Source organism: Oncorhynchus clarkii, chromosome 9 (assembly GCF_045791955.1).
Source record: "Oncorhynchus clarkii lewisi isolate Uvic-CL-2024 chromosome 9, UVic_Ocla_1.0, whole genome shotgun sequence".
Lineage (NCBI taxonomy): Eukaryota > Metazoa > Chordata > Actinopteri > Salmoniformes > Salmonidae > Oncorhynchus > Oncorhynchus clarkii.
The window spans coordinates 16888013-16914881 of record NC_092155.1 but is presented as its reverse complement, the minus strand read 5'-3'; the positions used below and the strand labels follow the sequence as shown (position 1 = coordinate 16914881).

Sequence of the window (26869 nt, the reverse complement as noted above, 5' to 3'; positions counted from 1 at the left end):
TTATGGTTGGACCAACGAGGTTGTCTTACATTTTTGTTCTAGCCCAGTACCAATGTAGCCTGGTTGTCATCCTTGTTCAACTATTACATTCCGCTCCTGCCATTTGCCAAAGAGACTGGCCTTTCGGCAATCTTCAAAGATGAACATTCTTTAATTTGATCCTGATTCGATAACACTCACAGCTATCATCCATTCACAATGTTTTTGCAAATTAGACTGATAGGAAAATATAAACTTTATTCATACATTTGATTGGAAACATTCTAACGTTGGGCATTCTGATGTTATATATTTCATTATAACTTTGGGTTTAGGGAGAACACGAGGATTCCCGTTTCTTGCATTTTTACCACCAGCCAATGTGATCGCAAAGATTTTTATTTTTTTCTTGCTCAAAATAAATTACCAAGCTATATTGCTACTTCTGGGACACGCATTGGGCTAGGCTACTGGTTCAACAGCTATGAGAGGAATACAGAGAGGATGGAAGAGGGAGAGGCCAGTAGAGATGTGAATTGCGCTAGAAGGGAACAGTGAAGACTGGAGTGTAAATTAGAAGTTCATTCCTAGGTGGATTAGGGCTAATTAATCCACCATTTGTATACTAGCATATACATTAGGCCTAGTCTACTAGGGTGAATTTAGGCCACCACCTGTGCCATGCAAGCCAGAGCACATTTTTTGGGGGTCTGACACATTTTGTGCCAATGAATTGAAGTTGGACATGGCCAAATGCGTCAAGTTTAATAAAATGTGCAATTAAGTCTACACTAACTTTTTCCACTAGTGGCACTGGTGCTACAAATGTTTGAATATGGTTTCAATAGCTAATTTCTATTTTATTTAACCATTTTAACTAGGCAAGTCAGTTAAGAACAAATTCCTATTTACAATGACGGCCTACGCCGGCCAAACCCTAACCCGGGCGACGCTGGGCCAATTGTGCGCCGCCCTATGGGACTCCCAATCACGGCCGGTTGGGATACAGCCTGGAATCGAACCAGGGTCTGTAGTGACGCCTCTAGCACTGTGATGCAGTGCCTTAGACTGTTGCATGATTTACATTTGAAATAATTGATTAAAACCTGGCCTGTCCAATAATGGGCCTGCATTCCACATAAAACCAGGCTAATAATTACTAGCCATCTCTTAAATTAGCATGCCCTTGTGTTTTTAAATTGATTTGGACTTTTAAAATAAAGTGCAAAATAACCTTTCCATCTACCCGAAGACAATTATTTTGTATTTTATTAGGATTGCCATTAGCCGTTGCAAAAGCAGCAGCTACGCTTCCTGGGGTCCACATAAAACATGAAACAATACAGAAAATGAATAGACAAGAACAGTAGCATGTGATTTTCATTAGCATCGCTAATTGCTACACAAAGTGGTAGACATATAGCGCCTACTCGTACCGCACACAGCAGGGCTCGACATTCAAATATATTTGCCAGTGGCACACCGGGCCAGTGCCAACTGAAAGCTACAGGCCGGAATAAAAAAAAATACTGGCAGGGTCCATATCTCACAGGAAAGTGAATGATCCGTGCATAATTTCAGTAACAGGTGATTTTCTTTCATTTGCAAGCTGAGCAAGTAGCCTGAAAAAGTAGGACTTTTTCAAGCACTTAGTTGCAATTGATGAAGAATTGAATTGAAGAAACTCAAAGAAAAACAAAGTGTTAAACGAAACGTGAAGCTCAATGAAGTGCTGACAAGGATCTACATTTTTATATTTAATTGTTGTAATAGCCTATAGGTAAAAATATTTAATAACCTCAATGTATGCAACAAAATATGCATTACCATTAATAGGCCTACACAATGGAATTATACATTGACATTTATTTTTACATTCTAAAATATGTGGGCAAAATGTGGACCAACATTTCTAAAAACATGTTTTAACTTTTGTAATTATGGGGTATTGTGTGTAGATCTGGGGGGGGGGGGGATCAATGCAATCCATTTTGAATTCAGGCTGTAACACAAGAAAATGTGGAATAAGTCAAGCGGTATGAATACTTCCTGAAGGCACTGTATGTGTGCAGCGCGCGTGTGATAAATAATCGACATAACGAACAAACGGCTCCAGGAATCAATCAGTTTTTTAAAAATCAATTGTATAGCCTAGATTAAAAATGGCATTATTACAATATTTTTCTTTCACTTGCGCAAGCGCGCCACTGACGGGGATGATCGACAGGCCCGGAGGGTTTCCAAAACCGGGCAGCCCTGTATGTGGAGCCCTGACACACACAGAAGGGCATTCCCGTGCCGTTGTTGCCTCCTTAGAAAGTTGCCTTATTTTTGGTCAATTGCACATTACTGTTTGAATAAATCATGATAATAAAACAAATTAAGCAAATTGTCTAACCCAAAAATAACGTGACCAGGTAAGAAATTCACTGGCACCCTTTTGAAAAAAAAAAAAAAAAATGTGTGTTGCACTACCAAGTCTAACAGTCACATTTGGTCGTAGTATCGAACCCTTTATAGTGCCGAGGCCTATTTAATGAAACCCTGGCTGTTGATCTAGGCAACCGATAGCAAAGCACGGAATCCCCAATTCCCCACTGATCTCCTTTTTGAAAATGGCAAGTTAATTTTCTCATCCATAAATGCATATCAAGTGCAAGTACGCTGGAGGGCCTTTTCATTAGGAGGGAAGTCTACTGTGGATAGCTAAAATAATGATTATGATCACATTCTCTCAATTGTTATATTTGGCCTATGGGGACACCTATACATTTGGCAGCCACGCACGAGTGACCAGCCTTTTATCGTCTACAGTCGTGGCCAAAGGTTTAGAATGACACATTCATTTTCATAGTCTGCTGCCTCAGTTTGTATGATGGCAATTTGCATATACTCCAGAATGTTATGAAGAGTGATCAGATGAATTGCAATTAATTACAAGGTCCCTCTTTGCCATGCAAATGAACTGAATCCCCCAAAAACATTTCCACTGCATTTCAGCCCTGCCACAAAAGGACCAGCTGACATGTCAGTGATTCTCTTGTTAACACAGGTGTGAGTGTTGACGAGGACAAGGCTGGATATCACTCTATCGTGCTGATTGAGTTCGAATAACAGACTGGAAGCTTCAAAAGTAGGGTGGTGCTTGGAATCATTGTTCTTCCTCTGTTAATCATGGTTACCTGCAAGGAAACATGTGCTGTCATCATTGCTTTGCACAAAAAGGGCTTCACAGGCAAGTATATTGCTGCCAGTAAGATTGCACCTAAATCAACCATTTATCGGATCATCAAGAACTTCAAGGAAAGCGGTTCAATTGTTGTGAAGAAGGCTTCAGGTCGCCCAAGAAAGTCCAGTAAGCGCCAGGACCGTCTCCTAAAGTTGATTCAGCTGCAGGATCTGGGCACCACCAGTACAGAGCTTGCTCAGGAATTGCAGCAAGCAGGTGTGAGTGTCTGCACGCACAGTGAGGCGAAGACTTTTGGAGGATGGCCTGGTGTCAAGAAGGGCAGCAAAGAAGCCACTTCTCTCCAGGAAAAACATCAGGGACAGACTGATATTCTTCAAAAGGTACAGGGATTGGACTGCTGAGGACTGGGGTAAAGTCATTTTCTCTGATGAATCTCCTTTCCGATTGTTTGGGGCATCCGGAAAAAAGCTTGTCCGGAGAAGATGGGATTGATGGGTCCATTTAGGGTGTGTGTGCAAGTTCGCTAATTCTTTCTAAGCCTATGTCCATTCAGAAGGTTTCCTAAAATAGCCTGTCTGGACTCCATCTCTTAAGAGAGGAGGGACTAATAATAGAACAGAAATTAGCATAATAAAATAAAATGTCAGCAAGTCATGATGACCAGCATACTGTGTATTCAAACCACTTGACTTTTTCCACATTTTGTTACGTTACAGCCTTATTCTAAAATGGATTAAATGTTGTTTTCCCCCCCTCATCAATCTACACACAATGCCACATAATGACAAAGCAAAAACAGGTATTTAGAAATGTTTGTTAAAAAAAATAGAAATATGACATTTACATAAGCATTCAGACCCTTTACTCAGTACTTTGTTGAAGCACCTTTGGCAGCGATTACAGCCTCGAGTCTTCTTGGCACAGCATGGCAGACATGTATTTGGGGAGTTTCTCCCATTCCTCTTGGCATATCCTCTCAAGCTCTGTCAGGTTGGATGGGGAGCGTTGCGGCACAGCTATTTTCAGATCACTCCAGAGATGTTCGCTCAGGTTCAAATCAAAATCAAATCAAATGTTATTTGCCACATACACATGGTTAGCAGATGTTAATGCAAGTGTAGCAAAATGCTTCCGACAGTGCGGTAATATTTAACAAGTAATCTAACAAATTCACAATAACTACCTTATATGCTCAAATGTAAGGGATGGAATAAGACTATGTACATATAAATATATGGATGAGCGATGACCATGCGGCATAGGCAAGATGCAATAGATGGTATGAAATACAGTATATACATATGAGATGAGTAATGTAGGATATGTATACATTATTAAAGTGGCATTATTTAAAGTGACTAGTGATACCTATCTGATTGACCTTTAGCCATGTATTCATACATTTTGTGAAAGTGTGATAAGTGGTGCAGTTATGTGTGTCTGATGGCAGTGTATTCCAGACATTGGAAGCTCTCACAGAGAAAGCAGATTTACTAAAGGTGCTTTTCCTTAACGGAACTATACAGTCACCTCTTGTGGCAGACCTTGTGGATCTGCTGCCACATGTTTGGGTTTTCTGTTTAACAAAAATACAGAGTGGAGGGGGAGCCAGGCCATTTAGGATCTTGAATACAAGACATGCGTTGGTGTATTGCACAAGATTTTCCCAACTCAGGAGCTCATGCTTTCTGAGGATGTAACAGTGATGATGGCTATTGGGCTTCCTTTTTCACATGCTTTTTAAAAGAGAGGTTGGAATCAAGTATGATGCCAAGGTACTTAAAATCAGATACCACCTGGAGCTTCTCCCCTGACACATCGACATCTGGCTCAGTAGCATCTGTTGCCCTCTTTGTGAAGAACATGCAAACAGTTTTTTTCACATTGAGATGCAAACACGAGTCACTGAGCCACTTTGTAACCTGGACCATTACAGTAGTGAGTTCTTGTGCAGCTTGTTGTTTGCTCTTTGCATGCACAAATAGCACTGTATTATCTTCATACATTTGAACTTCAAACCCAGTACAGACATAAGGCAGATCATTAATGTACAGGCTGAACAGGAGGGGCCCCAGTATTGACCCTTGGGGCACACCCACATCATAGCTAAGAGTGGGCGACAGCTCATTGCTCACTCTGACACACTGAGTTCTGCCTTCAAGGTATGATGGTCTTCGACAATTTTGTGATGAGAATCTCATGGTTAACAGTATCAAAAGCCTTCCTTAGGTCCAGAAACACAGCCCCAACAACGCCCCCTTTGTCCATCTTGGACTTCACATTTTACAGAAGAAAGCAGTTGGACGTTTCTGTGGAGTGTTTTGCTCTGATGCCAAACTGCATGGGGTGTAATGTGAAGGGGCTGTTGTTGAGGTGGGCAATCAGTTGTGACACACTTTTCAACAACCTTTTCAACAACCTTTGACACCACAGGTAGTATACTAATGGGCCTGTAGTTACTCATGTCAGCAGGGTCGCCCGATTTTAAAGATGGCAGGTATAATGGCCCGACTTCCATACCCTTGGAAACACCCGAGACCAATAGATGTGTTGGTGACCTTAGTAATGGGACCAATGAGTGACTCTTTGTAGTTTTTAAGAAAGGTAGAGTTCTTTAGTGAGCTAATCACCTTGTTCACCTTTGACTCAGAAACCTCCCTTATGATGAAGACAGGTTGAGTGTCATTCACTAGCACTGAGCCCAAGAAACCAGTGGAGGGGTTCTGTGTCAGTACCCTGACAGAGTCAATAAAGTAGGAATTGAAGGCTATTGCTATTTCGACTGCATCCTGTGTTTGTTATTCACCATGATTTCTAGTATTTTTGCAGTGTTACTATGGTCTTTCCCTGTTAACCTTTTTAGATTATCCCAGATCAATTTATAATTTCCCTTTGCTTCACCAATTATGTTAATACATTTTTTTGCCTTGGCCTGTCTGATTTCCTTCATCACCTTATTTCTCAACGTGGTAAACTGTCAAACTGTCATGTCTGTCATGCTCTAATTTGGATCTTAGGGCTATTTTTAGAGCATAATCTCGTTCTTTCATCAATTTCCAGATTTCTTCATTTAGCCAAGGAAGAGTGCTCTTTTGGCCAGGTTTGGATTTGATTTTCTTTAGGAAACCATTTATTGTAGTCTGGATTGTGGATAGAAAAACCTGACTATCAGCTTCCATGTCTGTATAGGACAAGAGATCATTCCAGTTAATTCCCGTAATTGCATTTTCAAAATAGTTTAATTCACTCTTAGGTATTCTTAGTTCATCCGGCTTTCTAACAGTAGAGAGGTTAAACCTGCTCTTAGACAGCTTTCTGGCTATAAGTGTCAGATTATGATCAGATAGCCCAGTAACCATATTGAATGATTTAGTCACTCTGGTTTATTACTGAACACCAAATCAATCTGTGTTTTAGAGCAACAAGTCACCCCGGTTGGCCCTTTAACTAGCTGTGTAAGGTCAAAGGTATTAGTGATCCGTTTGAGGGTTTTCCTACAGACTTGTCTTCATAATTAATGTTAAAATCTCCCATTAAGATGACCTCTTTCCCAAAATCACATTCCCTAAGCATGTTATTAAACTGATCAAAAAACACACTTTTGGTGGAAGGTGGCCTATACATTCCAATAAGGGTAAAATACATTTGAGTGAGAGGTTGTTCTCCTGACACCACTCTCCGAGTGCCCTCACCTCCTCCCTGTAGACTGTCTCGTCGTTGTTGGTAATCAAGCCCACTAATGTTGTGTCGTCTGCGAACTTGATGATTGAGTTGAAGGCGTGCATGGCCACGCAGTCATGGGTGAACAGGGAGTACAGGAGGGGGCTGAGCATGCACCCTTGTGGGGCCCCAGTGTTGAGGATCAGCGAAGTGGAGATGTTGTTTCCTACCTTCATCACCTGGGGGGCGGCCCGTCAGAAAGGCCAGGACCCAATTGCACAGGGCGGGGTTGAGACCCAGGGTCTTAAGCTTAATGATGAGCTTGGAGGGTACTATGTTGTTGAATGCTGAGCTGTCGTCAATGAACATCATTCTTACATAGGTATTCCTCTGATCCAGATGGGATAGGGCAGTGTGCAGTAGAGGTCGACCGATTTTATGATTTTTCAACACCAAAACCAATTATCGGAGGACCAAAGAAAAGCCGATACCGATTTAATCGGACCATTTTTTATATATATGTATATATGTGTGTGTGTGTGTGTAATAATGACAATTACAACAATACTGAATGAACAATGAACACCTATTTTAACTTAATATAATACATCAATAAAATTTATTTAGTCTCAAATAAATAATGAAACATGTTCAATTTGGTTTAAATAATGCAAAAACATAGTGTTGGAGAAGAAAGTAAAAGTGCAATATGTGCCATGTAAAAAAGCTAACTTAAGTTCCTTGCTCAGAACATGAGAACATATGAAAGCTGGTGGTTCCTTTGAACATGAGTCTTCAATATTCAATATGCCTACCACCACTCAGTCAGACTGCTCTATCTAATCATAGACCTCATTATAATATAATAACACACATAAATACAAGCCTGTAGGTCATTAATATGGTCAAATCCAGAAACTATAATTTAGAAAACAAAACGTTTATTCTTTCAGTGAAATACGGAACCATTCTGTATTTTATCTAACGGGTGGCATCCATAAGTCTAAATATTGCTGTTACATTGCACAACCTTCATTGTTAAGTCATAATTATTAAAATTCTGGCAAATTAGTTTGCAACGAGCCAGGTGGCCCAAACTGTTGCATATACCCTGACACTGCGTGCAATGAATGCAAGAGAAGTGACACAATTTCCATAGTTTAATATTGCCTGCTAATATGAATGTCTTTTAGCTAAATATGCAGGTTTAAAAAAAATATCTGTGTATTGATTTCAAGAAAGGCATTGATGTTTATGGTTAGGTACATTCATGCAACGATTGTTCTTTTTTTCACAAATGAGTTTTTGTTAAATCATCCCCCGTTTGGCGAAGTTGGCTGTCTTTGTTAGAAAGAAATTGTCTTCACACCCAAACTGCTGCGTATACCCTGACTCTGTTGCACAGAGTGCAAGAGAAGTGACACAATTTCTCTAGTTAAAATAAATTAATGTGAGCAGGCAATATGAACTAAATATGCAGGTTTAAAAAGATATACTTGTGTATTGATTTTAAGAAAGTCATTGATGTTTATGGTTAGGTACATTGGTGGAACGGCAGTGCTTTTGTGTGTGAATGCGCTTGTTAGATCACCCGTTGGGCGAAGTAGGCTGTGATTCAACGATAAATTTAACAGGCACCGCATCGATTATATGCAACGCAGGACAAGCTAGATAAACTAGTAATATCGTCAACCATGTGTAGTTAACTAGTGATTATGTTAAGATTGATTGTTTTTTATAAGATACGTTTAATACTAGCTAGCACCTTATCTTGGCTGCTTGCTGCACTCGCATACCAGGTAGTCAGCCTGCCACGCAGTCTCCTCGTGGGGTGCAATGTAATCAGCCATGATCGGTGTCCAAAAATGCAGATTACGATTGTTATGAAAACTTGAAATCGGTCCTAATTAATCGGCCATTCCGATTAATCGGTCGACCTCTAGTGTGCAGTGTGATGGTGATTGCATCGTCTATGGACCTGTTGGGGCGGTATGCAAACTGAAGTGGGTCTAGGGTGGCAGGTAAGGTGGAGGTGATATGATCCTTGACTAGTCTCTCAAAGCACTTCATGATGAAAGAAGTGAGTGCTACAGGGCGATAGTCATTTAGTTCAGTTATCTTTGCCTTTGGTATAGGAACAATGGTGGCCATCTTGAAGCATGTGGGGACAGCAGACTGGGATAGGGAGCTCTGTCCGGGCTCTGGATGGGCCACTCAAGGACATTGAGACTTGTCCCGAAGTCACTCCTGCATTCTCTTGGCTGTGTGCTTAGGGTCGTTGTCCTGTTGGAAGGGGAACCTATGCCCCAGTCCGTGGTCCTGAGCACAAGGATCTCTCTGTACTTTGCTCTGTTCATCTTTGCCTCTCCTGACTAGACTCCCAGTCCCTGACGCTGAAAAACAGCCCCACAGCATGATGCTGCCACCACCATGATGCTGCCACCACCATGCTTCACCTCAGGGATGGTGCCAGGCTTCCTTCAGACCTGACGCTTGGTATTCAGGCCAAAGAGTTCAATCTTGGTTTCATCAGACCAGAGAATGTTTCTCATGGTCTGAGAGTATTTAGGTGCCTTTAGGAGTGGCGTCCGTCTGGCCACTCTATCATTAAAGGCCTGATTGGTGTTGTGGTGCAGAGATGGTTGTCCTTTTGGGAGGTTCTCCCATCTCCACAGAAGAACTCTGGAGCTCTGTCAGAGTGACCATTTGGTTCTTGGTCACCTCCCTGACCAAGGCCCTTTTCCTCCGATTGCTCAGTTTGGCCAGGCGGACAGCTCTAAGAAGAGTCTTGGTGGTTCCAAACTTCTTCCATTTAAGAATGATGGATGCCACTGTGTTCTTGGGGACCTTCAATGCTGCAGCAATTCTTTGGTAACCTTCCCCAGATCTGTGCCATGACACAATCCAGTCTCGGAGCTCTACAGACAATTCCTTCAACCTCATGGCTTGGTTTTTTGCTCTGACATTCACTGTCAACTGTAAGACCTTATATAGACAGGTGTATTCCTTTCCAAATCATGTTCAATAAATTGATTTTACCACAGGTGGACTCTAATTTTATTTATTTTGTATTTATTTCCCCCTTATTTAACCAGGTAGGCAAGTTGAGAACAAGTTCACATTTACAATTGTGACCTAGCCAAGATAAAGCAAAGCAGTTCGACACATACAACGACACAGAGTTACACATGGAGTAAAACAAACATACATTCAATAATACAGTAGAAACGGGTCTATATATGATGTGAGCAAATGAGGTGAGATAAGGGAGGTAAAGGCAAAAAAGGCCAAGGTGGCGAAGTAAATACAATATAGCAAGTAAAACACTGGAATGGTAGATTTGCAGTGGAAGAATGTGCAAAGTAGAAATAAAAATAATGGGGTGCAAAGGAGCTAAATAAATAAATAAAATAAAATCAATACAGTAGGGAAAGAGGTAGTTGTTTGGGCTAAATTATAGGTGGGCTATGTACAGGTGCAGTAATCTGTGAGCTGCTCTGACAGCTGGTGCTTAAAGCTAGTGAGGGAGATAAGTGTTTCCAGTTTCAAAGATTTTTGTAGTTCGTTCCAGTCATTGGCAGCAGAGAACTGGAAGGAGAGGCGGCCAAAGAAATAATTGGTTTTGGGGGTGACCAGAGAGATATACCTGCTGGAGCGCGTGCTACAGGTGGGTGATGCTGTGGTGACCAGCGAGCTGAGATAAGGGGGGACTTTACCTAGCAGGGTCTTGTAGATGACATGGAGCCAGTGGGTTTGGCGACAAGTATGAAGCGAGGGCCAGCCAACGAGAGCATACAGGTCGCAATGGTGGGTAGTATATGGGGCTTTGGTGACAAAACGGATGGCACTGTGATAGACTGCATCCAATTTGTTGAGTAGGGTATTGGAGGCTATTTTGTAAATGACATCGCCGAAGTCGAGGATCGGTATGCTGGTCAGTTTTACAAGGGTATGTTTGGCAGCATGAGTGAAGGATGCTTTGTTGCGAAATAGGAAGCCAATTCTAGATTTAACTTTGGATTGGAGATGTTTGATGTGGGTCTGGAAGGGGAGTTTACAGTCTAACCAGACACCTAGGTATTTGTAGTTGTCCACGTATTCTAAGTCAGAGCCGTCCAGAGTAGTGATGTTGGACAGGCGGGCAGGTGCAGGCAGCGATCGGTTGAAGAGCATGCATTTAGTTTTACTTGTATTTAAGAGCAATTGGAGGCCACGGAAGGAGAGTTGTATGGCATTGAAGCTTGTCTGGAGGGTTGTTAACACAGTGTCCAAAGAAGGGCCAGAAGTATACAGAATGGTGTCGTCTGCGTAGAGGTGGATCAGAGACTCGTCGCTCTTGCTGCTGGTATAATTGATGTATACAGAGAAGAGAGTCGGTCCAAGAATTGAACCCTGTGGCACCCCCATAGAGACTGCCAGAGGTCCGGACAGCAGACCCTCCGATTTGACACACTGAACTCTATCAGAGAAGTAGTTGGTGAACCAGGCGAGGAAATCATCTGAGAAACCAACGCTGTCGAGTCTGCCGATGAGGATGTGGTGATTGACAGAGTGGAAAGCCCTGGCCAGATCAATGAATACGGCTGCACAGTAATGTTTCTTATCGATGGCGGTTAAGATATCGTTTAGGACCTTGAGCGTGGCTGAGGTGCACCCATGACCAGCTCTGAAACCAGATTGCATAGCAGAGAGGGTATGGTGAGATTTTGAAATGGTCGGTAATCTGTTTGTTGACTTGGCTTTCCAATCTTTGGGAATCTCAGATGACACGAAAGAGAGGTTGAACAGGCTAGTAATTGGGGTGGCAACAATTTTGGCAGATAATTTTAGAAAGAAAGGGTCCAGATTGTCTTGCCCTTCTGATTTGTAGGGGTCCAGATTTTGCAGCTCTTTCAGAACATCAGCTGACTGGATTTGGGAGAAGGAGAAATTGGGAAGGCTTGGGCGAGTTGCTGTGGGGGGGTGCAGTGCTGTTGACAGGGTTAGGGGTAGCCAGATGGAAAGCATGGCCAGCAGTTGAAAAATGCTTATTGAAATTCTCAATTATTGTGGATTTATCAGTGGTGACAGTGTTTCCTATCTTCAGTGCAGTGGGCAGTAATGAAGTTGTAGAATGGAAACAGGATGCACCTGAGCTCAATTTCGAGTCTTATAGCAAAGGGTTTGAATACTAATGTCAATGTGATATTTCAATTTTTTCTGCAGTATTGTGTGTAGATTGCTGAGGAAAAAATACTATGTAATCTGTTTTAGAGTAAGGCTGTAACAAAATGTGGAATTAGTCAAAGGGGTCTGAATACCTTCCGAAGGCACTATATGTTGCGAGGAATGGCGACAGGTGCCAGTTTCTTTCCTCGTTCTTGGCATGCAACTGAAGCAAACCGTATTTGAATTGAACCTTGTAGGCTAATATTTTCTGTATCATTATTACTCTCTCATTATGGAGTCCTCTCTAGCCACTTTGAGCAACATGGTCTTGCATTGACACTTCTCACAAGCACTTCATAACGGACGTTTTTATTGTTGTTCTTAACTTTCTAACTCTATATTGCGCCAAATGTTGTTGTTTCCAAATACCAATCAGCAACTGCACCTTAAACCCAGTTGCATATTGAACATTAATGGTGTCTCCAAGATCGCATAGCAGTTCAGACGTCTTTTGTCCTCGTCTTGTCGTGTCCTGTATATATATATATATATTTACAACTTTTTTCACATACATTTTATTTTTATTTTCCATCAACTCATCTTCTAAACACTCTCCTGCAACCAGCCTCACCAATTTATATTTATAAAAAAGTATTATTTACCTCAGATCTGTAATCCTCCAAGAAGCTAGCCAGAAACTCCAAGAAGCTAGCCAGAAACTAGCCAGAAGCTAGCCAGGAGCTAGCCCAGAAGCTAATCCAGAAGCTAATCAGAAGCTAGTTAGCTTCTTTACTGGCAAATCGTTAGTATTCAGCTAACCACGGTTTGTGGTCATCAGCTATCCTTTAGCTCGAAAATCTATCGAAAATCTATCGCCAGTTTTGTACGGCGCAGCGCGGCTCGGAACGGAACATACCGGACCAATTTTTCTCTCCATGTCCCTGGATTTCAACTGCTCTCTGGACATTCATACCCGGATCTCACAGCTAGCTAGCTGCTATCCGTGTGACAGTCGGCTTTCGTCGATTCCGGAGCAAACATTGATTGTTCCGGTGCTAGCCAGCTCCGTCAATCACTCCTGAGTTCCATCATTCACTCCTGGGCTGCAGTCACCTATCCGGACCCGTCTCACTGCCTACGCGGAGCCCCACCGGGCCTTCACAACTGGACTGCCGACGTTATCTACCTGAATGAGATCCGGCTGGCTCCTCTGTCGCGACGTTACCTGAACGCCCATCTGCGGCCCGCTAACCGTTAGCTGTCTTACCGGCTGCTATCTGAATAGACAATCGGACAATTTATTTATTTGTATTATTATTATGTTTTCTTCTCGGGCCTCTATAACTATATCTATTGTTCTTATTTTTGTTGTTGTTGTGTGATTTGGATTAATCCCCTCTACCACACGGAACCCCACTAATCTACTGACCGAACGCAAGAGGTGGCTAACAACAGACTCCATCCTATGCTAGCTTGCTACCGATGGCCTGGCTAGCTGTCTAAATCGCCGTGACCCTCAACCAACCTCTCCACTCACTGGACCCTTTTGATCACTCGACTAAGCATGCCTCTCCTTAATGTCAATATGTCTTGTCCATTGCTGTTCTGGTTAGTGTTTATTGGCTTATTTCACTGTAGAGCCTCTAGTCCTGCTCACTATACCTTATCCAACCTATTAGTTCCACCACCCACACATGCAATGACATCTCCTGGTTTCAATGATGTTTCTAGAGACAATATCTCTCTCTTCATCACTCAATACCTAGGTTTACCTCCACTGTATTCACATCCTACCTTACCTTTGTCTGTACATTATACCTTGATGCTATTTTATCGCCCCCAGAAACCTCCTTTTACTCTCTGCTCCAGACGTTCTAGACGACCAATTCTTATTGCTTTTAGCCGCACCCTTATTCTACTCCTCCTATGTTCCTCTGGCGATGTAGAGGTGAATCCAGGCCCTGCAGTGCCTAGCTCCACTCCTATTCCCCAGGCGCTCTCTTTTGACGACTTCTGTAACCGTAATAGCCTTGGTTTCATGCATGTTAACATTAGAAGCCTCCTCCCTAAGTTTGTTCTATTCACTGCTTTAGCACACTCTGCCAACCCGGATGTTCTAGCTGTGTCTGAATCCTGGCTTAGGAAGACCACCAAAAATTCAGACATTTTAATTCCAAACTACAACATTTTCAGACAAGATAGAACTGCCAAAGGGGGCGGTGTTGCAATCTACTGCAAAGATAGCCTGCAGAGTTCTGTCCTACTATCCAGGTCTGTACCCAAACAATTTGAACTTCTACTTTTAAAAATCCACCTCTCTAAAAACAAGTCTCTCACCGTTGCCGCCTGCTATAGACCACCTTCTGCCCCCAGCTGTGCTCTGGACACCATATGAGAACTGATTGCCCCCCATCTATCTTCAGAGCTCGTGCTGCTAGGCGACCTAAACTGGAACATGCTTAACACCCCAGCCATCCTACAATCTAAACTTGATGCCCTCAATCTCACACAAATTATCAATGAACCTACCAGGTACCTCCCCAAAGCCTTAAACACGGGCACCCTCATAGATATCATCCTAACCAACTTCCCCTCTAAATACACCTCTGCTGTCTTCAACCAAGATCTCAGCGATCACTGCCTCATTGCCTGCATCCGTAATGGGTCAGCGGTCAAACGACCTCCTCTCATCACTGTAAAACGCTCCCTGAAACACTTCAGCGAGCAGGCCTTTCTAATCGACCTGGCCGGGGTATCCTGGAAGGATATTGACCTCATCCCGTCAGTAGAGGATGCCTGGATATTTTTTAAAAATGCCTTCCTAACCATCTTAAATAAACATGCCCCATTCAAGAAATTTAGAACCAGGAACAGATATAGCCCTTGGTTCTCCCCAGACCTGACTGCCCTTAACCAACACAAAAACATCCTATGGCGTTCTGCATTAGCATCGAACAGCCCCCGTGATATGCAGCTGTTCAGGGAAGCTAGAAACCATTATACACAGGCAGTTAGAAAAGCCAAGGCTAGCTTTTTCAAGCAGAAATTTGCTTCTTGCAACACTAACTCAAAAAAGTTCTGGGACACTGTAAAGTACATGGAGAATAAGAACACCTCCTCCCAGCTGCCCACTGCACTGAAGATAGGAAACACTGTCACCACTGATAAATCCACCATAATTGAACATTTCAATAAGCATTTTTCTACTGCTGGCCATGCTTTCCACCTGGCTACTCCTACCCCTGTCAACGGCACTGCACCCCCAACAGCAACTCGCCCAAGCCTTCCCCATTTCTCCTTCTCCCAAATCCATTCAGCTGATGTTCTGAAAGAGCTGCAAAATCTGGACCCCTGCAAATCAGCCGGGCTAGACAATCTGGACCCTTTCTTTCTAAAATGATCTGCCGAAATTGTTGCCACCCCTATTACTAGCCTGTTCAACCTCTCTTTCGTGTCGTCTGAGATTCCCAAAGATTGGAAAGCAGCTGCGGTCATCCCCCTCTTCAAAGGGGGGGACACTCTTGACCCAAACTGCTACAGACCTATATCTATCCTACCATGCCTTTCTAAGGTCTTCGAAAGCCAAGTCAACAAACAGATTACCGACCATTTTGAATCTCACCATACCTTCTCTGCTATGCAATCTGGTTTCAGAGCTGGTCATGGGTGCACCTCAGCCACGCTCAAGGTCCTAAACGATATCTTAACCGCCATCGATAAGAAACATTACTGTGCAGCCGTATTCATTGATCTGGCCAAGGCTTTCGACTCTGTCAATCACCACATCCTCATCGGCAGACTCAACAGCCTTGGTTTCTCAAATGATTGCCTCGCCTGGTTCACCAACTACTTCTCTGATAGAGTTCAGTGTGTCAAATCGGAGGGTCTGTTGTCCGGACCTCTGGCAGTCTCTATGGGGGTGCCACAGGGTTCAATTCTTGGACCGACTCTCTTCTCTGTATACATCAATGAGGTCGCTCTTGCTGCTGGTGAGTCTCTGATCCACCTCTACGCAGACGACACCATTCTGTATACTTCCGGCCCTTCTTTGGACACTGTGTTAACAACCCTCCAGGCAAGCTTCAATGCCATACAACTCTCCTTCCGTGGCCTCCAATTGCTCTTAAATACAAGTAAAACTAAATGCATGCTCTTCAACCGATCGCTACCTGCACCTACCCGCCTGTCCAACATCACTACTCTGGACGGCTCTGACTTAGAATACGTGGACAACTACAAATACTTAGGTGTCTGGTTAGACTGTAAACTCTCCTTCCAGACCCATATCAAACATCTCCAATCCAAAGTTAAATCTAGAATTGGCTTCCTATTTCGCAACAAAGCATCCTTCACTCATGCTGCCAAACATACCCTTGTAAAACTGACCATCCTACCAATCCTCGACTTTGGCGATGTAATTTACAAAATAGCCTCCAATACCCTACTCAACAAATTGGATGCAGTCTATCACAGTGCAATCCGTTTTGTCACCAAAGCCCCATATACTACCCACCATTGCGACCTGTACGCTCTCGTTGGCTGGCCCTCGCTTCATACTCGTCGCCAAACCCACTGGCTCCATGTCATCTACAAGACCCTGCTAGGTAAAGTCCCCCCTTATCTCAGCTCGCTGGTCACCATAGCATCTCCCACCTGTAGCACACGCTCCAGCAGGTATATCTCTCTAGTCACCCCCAAAACCAATTCTTTCTTTGGCCGCCTCTCTTTCCAGTTCTCTGCTGCCAATGACTGGAACGAACTACAAAAATCTCTGAAACTGGAAACACTTATCTCCCTCACTAGCTTTAAGCACCAACTGTCAGAGCAGCTCACAGATTACTGCACCTGTACATAGCCCACCTATAATTTAGCCCTATCAACTACCTCTTTCCCAACTGTATTTAATTTATTTATTTATTTTGCTCCTTTGCACCCCATTATTTTTATTTCTACTTTGCACATTCTTCCATTGCAAAACTACCATTCCAGTGTTTTACTTGCTATATTGTATTTACCTTGCCACCAAGGCCTTTTTTGCCTTTACCTCCCTTCTCACCTCATTTGCTTACATTGTATATAGACTTGTTTATACTTTATTATTGACTGTATGTTTGTTTTACTCCATGTGTAACTCTGTGTTGTTGTATGTGTCGAACTGCTTTGCTTTATCTTGGCCAGGTCGCAATTGTAAATGAGAACTTGTTCTCAACTTGCCTACCTGGTTAAATAAAGGTAAATAAATAAATAAATAAATTAAGATTGCCGAAATGCCAGTCTCTCTGGCAAATGACACGAGTGAAATGCTAGCTAAAAAGACTGGTTCCCGAACTAGCACCAACGCACCTGATTCAACAAATCATCAAGCCCTGGATTAGTTGATTCAGGTGTGCCAGGATTGAAAGATATTGTCATTTTCACAAAGTGAATTGATGGTCAGTTATTTAATGACCTTTTTTGATATTTCTCACCCTCTCTAGATGACGTGGTCTCAAATTACTTCACCAAGGGCAAGAGGGGCAAGCGGTCCGGAATCCTGCTCATCTTCTCATTCCTAAAGGAGGCAGTGTTGCCTAGTCGACAGAAGATGTACTGATGCTCTACCTGGGGGTGGGGGTGGGGGTGGGGGGGGGATAGATTTGGGAAGGGACTAAAGGAGAGGTGGAGGAGGGAAGAAAAGGAGGAGGAAGGAGAGTGCATCGTAGCAGAGCAGATGAGAGCTCCCACTATTACTACGGACTAGCAGCAGTGCGTTTTACAGGACTGATACATCTCTCTTACTCTCTGTGTCCGAAATGGCTCCCTATATAGTACACTTATATATATATATATATATATATAGATAGATAGATAGAGATATATATATTAGTACACTATATAGGGTATCCATGTCGGTCTGTGATGACGACTGCCAATGAACAACTGAAGACTTCTCCCTCTCTGGCTCCTGTTCTCCAGCTACAGTAAAAGCCTCTGTAGGCTCTACTCCAACACTCTTCTGTTCTGTTTTATAAAGGTTTGTTAAGGAAACTACGTGCTGGTGTGAGTCATCTAGGCCGTATTCATTAGCGCAAAATGGAAACGAGCGTTTCTTATTGGACAAGTTCATGTTGTTCCCTCTGTTTATAGTCAGTTTTCTTCTGTTTGGTGCCTAATGAATAACAGCTAAGTGGAGAAGTCAGGTTGGAAGTGAGAATGAGAACAAGGTTGGGGTAAAACGAAGCCAGATAGGATCTCTTGAATGAGTTCAAATGGCACCCTATTTCCTACATAGTGCACTACTTTTGACCTGAGTCCCATGGGCCCTGGTCAAAAGTAGTACACTATATAGGGAATAGGGTACCATTTGGGACGTAACCCTTGTCTTTTGTTGTGTGCTGGGCCGTTAACTCCCTGCAAGTATGGGGTCGCCTATAACCCAATGTTTGTACGTGGACCCATAGGAATGCATTTTTTTGTTGTTTCTTCACTGTTCCCCATTCATTGATCGTTATAAAATTACTTATTCTCTTGAACTGTTTAAAAGAAGAAAAAAAGCTTAAATAATATAAGTGATTTTTTTGGGGGGGGGATATCAATTGAAAGAAAAAACTGAACAAACAAACATTCCCACAAATACTTGTGCAATGATTTCTGTATGCCTGTTATGGCTGAATCTGGGTGTGTTTAGAGGGAGGAACTGATAATGTGATTATTAAAGAGGCAGTACATGGTGTGAGACTCATCACTGATTGGTTGTATGGAAGTTGCATGGTATAAGACTGATTAGCTGTGAGGCAGGGTACAGTGCCTTCAGAAAATATTCACACCCATTGACTTTTTACACATTTTGTCGTTCTGCAGCCTGAATTTAAAAAGAGTTAAATAGAGATTTGGAATTAGCTTTTGAGATGTTTTACAAATGTAATAAAAATTAAAGCTGAAATAAGTATTCAACCCCTTTGTTATGGCAAACCTGAATAAGTTCCGGACTAAAAATGTGCTTAACAAATCACACAAGTTGCATGGACTCACTCTGTTTGCAATAATAGTATTTAACAATATTTTTGAATGAGTACCTCTACCTCTATCTCTACCCCACACATACGATTATCCGTAAAGTCTGTCAGTTGAGCAGTGACTTTTACACCCAGTCACTACAACGATACATGCGTCCTTCCTAACTCAGTTACCGGAGAGGAAACCTCTCAGGGATTTCACCATGAGGCCAATGGGGACTTTAAGACGGTTACAGAGTTTAATGGCTGTGATAGAAAACTGAGGAAGGAACGACAACATTGTAGTTACTCCCCAATACTAACCTTAATGACAAGTGAATAGAAGGAAGCCTGTACAGAATACAAATATTCCAAAACGTGCATCCTATTAGCAATAAGGCACTAGTGTACACTGCAAAAAATGTGGCAAAGTGTTATGTTTGGGGCAAATACAACACAACACTGAGTACCACTCTTCATATTTTCAAGCATGATGGTGGCTGCATCATGTTACGGGTATGCTTGTCATCGGCAAGGAATAGGGCGTTTTTGGGGATAAATACAGCTAAGCACAAGCAAAATCCTAGAAGAAGACCTGATTCAGTCTTTCACTGGGAGACTAATTCACCTTTCAGCAGGACAATGACCTAAAACACAAGGCCAAATATACACTGGAGTAGCTTACCAAAATAACAGTGAATGTTCCTGAGTGGCCTAGTTACAGTTTTGACTTAAATGGGTTTGAAAATCTATGGCAAGACCTGAAAATGGCTGTCAACAACCAACTTGACAACTTGAAGAATTTAAAAAAGAATATGGGACAATCCAGGTGTGCAAAGCTCTTAGAGACTTACCCAGAAAGACTCAGCTGTGTTCGTTGCCAAAGGTGATTATAACATGTATTGACTCAGGGGTGGGAATACTTATGTAAATTTAATATTTCTGTATTTCATTTTTAATAAATTAGCTGAAATATCTCAAAATATTTTAACTTTGTCATTATGGGGTATTTTGTGTAAATTGTTGAGATAATTGTTTGATTAAATCCATTTTGAATTCAGGCTGTAACAACAAAATATGAAATAAGTCAAGGGGTATGAATACTTTCTGAAAGCACTGTACATGGTTTGTGATATGTGATTGGCTCAATATGTGATTGGCTGGGTCGAATGTTCAGCATTTTGCAGATGAATGGCATTGCCGGGTTGTGTTCAGAAGGTATGCATTGGGAAACGCGTTGAAACAGAAAACGAGAAAGGAGTGTTCTTATTGGACTACTGAACTGAACACTACCCCTGCTACCACAAGGCACTGAGCATTGTGTGCTTACTGTCTGTGTATGAGCTTACTGTCTGTGTATGAGCTTTCTGTCTGTGTATGAGCTTTCTGTCTGTATGAGCTTTCTGTCTGTGTGTGAGCTTTCTGTCTGTATGAGCTTTTTGTCTGTGTATGAGCTTTCTGTCTGTATGAGCTTTCTGCCTGTGTATGAGCTTTCTGTCTGTGTATGAGCTTTCTGTCTGTATGAGCTTTCTGTCTGTGTATGAGCTTTCTGTCTGTGTATGAGCTTACTGTCTGTGTATGAGCTTACTGTCTGTGTATGAGCTTCTTGGGCTAGCAGCAGTTACAGAGGGGTGAAAGGTCAAGCAGAGGTCAGAATATGCCATCCCAGAGGTGTGAAGTGCTTCTCAGGAACTGTGTGTGTGTGTAAGAGGACAACCACAGCTCCCCCTCGACCCCCTACCTTCTCTTGTCTAGCTCTCACCTGGAGACCCAGTCTAGACCCTGAGGGAGTTTCATCAAGAGACCAGGCCTCCGTTTGTGACAGGTGACCCAGGTCACAGCGATCTCACCCCTCTGTCACCCCTTCCTTCACCCCGGCACCACCCCTGCACCGCTCCCTTACCCTCACACAGGAGACTGAGGAGCTCCAAAAAGTGACTGGAGGCTGGTGAACTGGGAGCTGTAGTTCCACTCATGCATAGCCTGTGTGACATGGGGGAACGAGTTATCACACTTACAATGACACAATGACACAACAGCGCTTCATAGGGATAACAGTGTGTGGTGTAGAGAGATACTGGAACATTGTCTTTAGGGAGCCCGGAATGAAAGGTCTCCTGTATTCAACAACATACATATTCATTAACAACCTATTGGTACCCTTTGTTAGCTCTGGAAGTCCTTGTACTGCCTGACATAATCTTTATGGCAATTCTATTGAACAAAGAATCTACAGCAGCGTTTCCCCAACTCTGTCCTCGGGACCCCAAGGGGTGAACATTTGTTTTTTTACCCTAACACTACACAGCCGATTCAAATGATCAAAGCTTGATGATTCATGTATTATTTCAATCAGCTGTGTAGTGCTAGGGCAAAAAAAAATGTGCCCCTTGGGGTCCCGAGGACAGAGTTGGGGAAACTCCGGTCTACAGTATTAATGCCACCAGTAATGTGTCTCAAATATCACACCCTTGAATAAAACTCATGATATGTTAATTCCCAAAAATATGTTAACCCAATTTCCTGTGATGTTTTGTGACGTGTCTCTCCGTTATAGTAGTGTAAGACTAGCAGGAAGTGGATCTCTCAACCCATCCAGGTAAAGGATATCTTCAACGACAGATCTAGGATCAGATTACCCATCTTAACTTTAACCATTAGAGGGATGAAAGATATCTGACTCCAGATCAGTGATTAGGGGCAACTTCTACCTCTTCCTTCTCCTTCGTCAGTAGTGGCCAGGCTTCAGCTCCTCGTCCAGTTGCATGGCCACCTCTATCCTGAAGGACGTTCCAGTGCAGGGAGGGGACTGACTGGGGGACCCGTCCCACTTGGTAGTGTACTGGGGATGTCCATCCCAACGGGCCCTGTAGAGGGTGACGTGGCACCTCAGGTCGGGCTCCGGAGAGAACCTAAGGCTGGATGCTCAGACGTACCCCCGGGCGGGGCCCCTGAACGTTGCCTGCGGCGGACCTTGGTCCCATGGCTTTGTGGCCCCTTGTCTATGGAGAGGCACTGGCCAGGAGCCTGGTTCCATGTGGCCGTAGGCTCAGAGGAGCAGGAGGCCCTTCTTATCGGCCCAAGCCGTGACCTTCTCTTCCATCAGCTCCTGTCTCGCAACCTGAGAACCACAGAAACCAAGAGACATGGAGGAGAGACAGGTGATCATCTTTAGGAAAAAAGTGATTCCTTTTTTAATATATTCAAGAGTGGACTTTTGAACATTGTTGACGATGTTAGATCGGTGCAACACATAACATCAGTAATATATCTGTAAAATAGCAACAGAGTATTAGTTCTAGTAACAGTAATAATAACTGCATAGTGTTTCCCACATCTTCTCTATGCTCTCGGCCCTCCTGTGCATGTTGAGCAGATACTGCTGAAGGTTCTGCAGCACCCTGCGTCTCTCCACCTCTCTCTAATTCTCTTTCTACCACATAGAGTCCTTGAGAAAGCTGGTGGCAAACAGCCAATCACACTGCATGTCACTTCACTTCAAAACTACAGCAGAGCAGATTTGGATTATGACATGAGCAACATCTACTAACGAGCGTCTCTCTGACGTGGCTGTACTACGTGGTAAGTACGCGACTACTACACCCCAACAAACACACGCACATCTCTCTCTGTTTCTGTCTCATACACACCTCTCTGTTTCTGTCTCACACACCTCTCTTTCTGTCTCATACACACCTCTCTGTTTCTGTCTCATACACACCTCTGTTTCTGTCTCATACACAGCTCTCTGTTTCTGTCTCATACACAGCTCTCTGTTTCTGTCTCATACAAAGCTCTCTGTTTCTGTCTCATACACAGCTCTCTGTTTCTGTCTCATACACACCTCTCTGTTTCTGTCTCATACACACCTCTCTGTTTCTGTCTCATATACATCGCTCTGTTTCTGTCTCATACACACCTCTGTTTCTGTCTCATACACAGCTCTCTGTTTCTGTCTCACACACATCTCTCTGTTTCTGTCTCATATACATTGCTCTGTTTCTGTCTCATACACACCTCTGTTTCTGTCTCACACACATCTCTCTGTTTCTGTCTCATACACAGCTCTCTGTTTCTGTCTCATACACACCTCTCTGTTTCTGTCTCATACACATCTCTATGTTTCTGTCTCATACACAACTCTCTGTTTCTGTCTCATACACAACTCTCTGTTTCTGTCTCATACACACCTCTCTGTTTCTGTCTCATACACATCTCTATGTTTCTGTCTCATACACAACTCTCTGTTTCTGTCTCATACACAACTCTCTGTTTCTGTCTCATACACACCTCTCTGTTTCTGTCTCATACACACGTCTCTGTTTCTGTCTCATACACACTTCTCTGTTTCTGTCTCGTACACAGCTCTCTGTTTCTGTCTCATACACACCTCTCTGTTTCTGTCTCATACACATCTCTCTGTTTCTGTCTCATACACACGTCTCTGTTTCTGTCTCATACACACTTCTCTGTTTCTGTCTCGTACACAGCTCTCTGTTTCTGTCTCATACACACCTCTCTGTTTCTGTCTCATACACATCTCTCTGTTTCTGTCTCATACACACCTCTCTGTTTCTGTCTCATACACACCTCTCTGTTTCTGTCTCACACACATCTCTCTGTTTCTGTCTCATACACAGCTCTCTGTTTCTGTCTCATACACAGCTCTCCGTTTCTGTCTCATACACAGCTCTCTGTTTCTGTCTCATACACAACTCTCTGTTTCTGTCTCATACACACCTCTCTGTTTCTGTCTCATACACACCTCTCTGTTTCTGTCTCATACACAGCTCTCTGTTTCTGTCTCATACACAGCTCTCTGTTTCTGTCTCATACACAGCTCTTTGTTTCTGTCTCATACACAGCTCTCTGTTTCTGTCTCATACACAGCTCTCTGTTTCTGTCTCACACACACCTCTCTGTTTCTGTCTCATGATGACCATGTGGATGGGTCTGCAGCCCAGGGTGACGCTGGCGTCCCCACACTCAAGGCCCACACACCGGCAATTTTTTTCCTACACAGTACAGCCGCAGATACCATGTTAGAATACATGAACATCAACAAATAGCTCGATCTTCAAGAGACGGAGTTATTGAATTGACATCAAGTTAAGCCGCAGACAGTGCTTTATGCTCACCTGTTTTTCGGGCGTTGGAGCAGCGACCGCTTCAGGCTGAGGTGGAGCCCCTCACGGTCCCCCGAGGTGGCTGCCTGGAACACACCGCTGTCCAGCGGAGCCTTCACTACCCACCGCACCAGCACCGGCCCACCACCACCTACCCCGGGCTTATTGGAGGTGCATATTATCCAGTCGGTCAATAACAACAGTTACAGTCCAGGAACATGTTGAGATTGGTAATGATAACAAAACATGTCATCTGTTATTGTTTTTAGAAATATGGTTTGATAGTCTGAAATTAACTAGTTTGCTCTTAGCCTGAATGTCTGCTTGCGTCTAGGCGCCTCCTTGCTCTTGGGCGGTGCGCCACCACTTCAGGTTCCGAAACAGGTTTTGAGCTGTGCCGAATGTGTGCCGTCTCAGTGTGCTCTAACTTCTGATCAAGTGCAGGCACACATCACGGTGTTACAGCCAGTTGAATTCATAGCCACAAAGTAGTCTTGCAAATTAGGATACAACTTTACCACGCAGTCACCATCTAGCTCATCTGATGCGTTTGTTGGTGTGCTCTGTGGTTGCTATGGTAATTCTCCACATTGTTCCTCTTTTTATGCAACAATCCAACAACCAAAATCAGAACATAAAGGCAGAGAGATGTGATATCAACGTGTTGAGTGCTCCTATCTAGAATACATTTGGTTTGAACACTTACTTGAGTTTTCATCCAGGATTGAGAAACTTGTACTTGGAAAAGGGTTTCAGAGTGCAAAAGGAATGACTTTCATGGTCAATTCCTTTCATATCTTTGGCGCGTAATGTAAAGACAAGCTCGATAAAGCCTGTAATCACAGTCCATTGTGGAAGGCAAATAGATGATGTCCATTTTACTGCAGTTGAATTACAAGCATGGTGTGTGTATAGAGGCGTGGTTAAGAACTCCCTGGAGGGGTCAGCACTAATTTATGCTCTTTTCCCTTCTGTTATTGTTTCTCACGCACATACAGCAGCCTACAGAAGACAGCTTGGTTTCATAACGGCTCTGAACATTTCTTGAATCGAACAAAAAGTTCAAAGCAAAGACACTTCTAGAATTCTTCAAGTCATTATCAGTAACACATGCTGAAATTATAAAGCATTTTTCCTATCAAAGTGATGGTAATTTCCACACCAATTTCCCCATCAATGTGGCAATCATTCTACAGCATATTTTTTATTTTTCGTTACAATAGCCTATGACATGATACACAAATCTGGCACTTTGCCCCACATGGCATTTGTCTAATTACTTGCCTAATTAACAACATTGATTTACATTCTGGTCAATCTAATCTAAGGCCGTTGTTGGGCAGGACGGAATGTGACTGCTGTCATGACACCGGAGAATGGATACTTCCATAGAACCAATGGGTTCCTATAGCTCAGGTCAAAGCCCTGGGCAGAGGCATTGACTGCCTCGGCCGGATCCCGTGTGTGTGTGTGTGTTGTCATGGACAGTGCACCAGCCTGAGTGTTCAGAGCAAAGTGTGAAATGGTTCGATTGGAGGCCTGCTTCACTGGAACCAGCTGAGTACGTGACCAGAGAGAGCAGTGCCTGTGTGTGTGGTGATATTCTCCATGTCCCTGTGGGTCTATGTGATCAATGCTCTCATCAGTGGGTTATCATAGTCTGACCATTGATTATTGAATGAGTGTACCCTGCCTGAACCCATGAGAGATGGGTGCAGGGCCAGATTAAGAAATCATAGGCCCCGGGGCTTGGATTTTGTTTTATAGCCCCAGCAGCAGCAGGCTGTCTACACTCGTTGAAAGGGTTTAGGTTAAAAAAAAAGATCAAATATATACGACATATATAATATATTCAGTATATATTTTCTTTAATATAATTTTTTTGAAATCCCAGGGCCTTCAACCACGTTAAGCCATTCAGAAGAAAGACTCCCCTCCCTCCCTCATCATCTCATGCTTGGACAGGAGAGGCCATACTATATGGAATTCGGATACCCGTTTGAGGAATTCTCACAATTCTATTCCTATAGTAGAATCAACATTCTATTCCTATAGTAGAATCCACATTCTATTCCTATAGTAGAATCCACATTCTATTCCTATAGTAGAATCCACATTATATTCCTATAGTAGAATCAACATTCTATTCCTATAGTAGAATCCACATTATATTCCTATAGTAGAATCCACATTATATTCCTATAGTAGAATCAACATTCTATTCCTATAGTAGAATCAACATTCTATTCTTATAGTAGAATCAACATTCTATTCCTATAGTAGAATCCACATTCTATTCCTATAGTAGAATCCACATTCTATTCCTATAGTAGAATCCACATTCTATTCCTATAGTAGAATCAACATTCTATTCCTATAGTAGAATCCACATTATATTCCTATAGTAGAATCCACATTCTATTCCTATAGTAGAATCCACATTCTATTCCTATAGTAGAATCCACATTCTATTCCTATATGTAACGGCTGTTGGTGGAAGAAGGTGAGGACCAATGTGCAGCGTGGTACGTGTTCATCTTTTATTAGTTGAACTGAACACTGAATGACAAAACAACAAAGAGAACAACCGAAACAGTTCTGTCTGGTGCAGACACAAAAACAGAAAGCAACTACCCACAAAACCCAGGTGGGAAAAGGCTATGGTCCTCAAACAGAGAACGATAGACAGCTGCCTCTGATTGAGAACCACACGGCCAAACAACAAAGAAATACAAAACATAGAAAATGAACATAGAATGCCCACCCTAGTCACACTCTGGCCTAACCAAAAT

At 42.9% G+C, this 26869-nt stretch overlaps 1 protein-coding gene across 1 annotated transcript in view; it reads left to right on the top strand.

The window, feature by feature from the left end:
• LOC139416000 (protein TEX261-like) overlaps positions 1-17583 on the top strand; it is a 34119-nt gene extending 16536 nt beyond the window's left edge. The window contains exon 6 of the mRNA XM_071164228.1: positions 17455-17583. Coding sequence (XP_071020329.1) covers positions 17455-17570 — 116 coding nt within the window. The 3' untranslated portion in view covers positions 17571-17583. The remainder of the gene's footprint in view (positions 1-17454) is intronic.
• The last annotated feature ends 9286 nt before the right edge of the window (positions 17584-26869 follow it).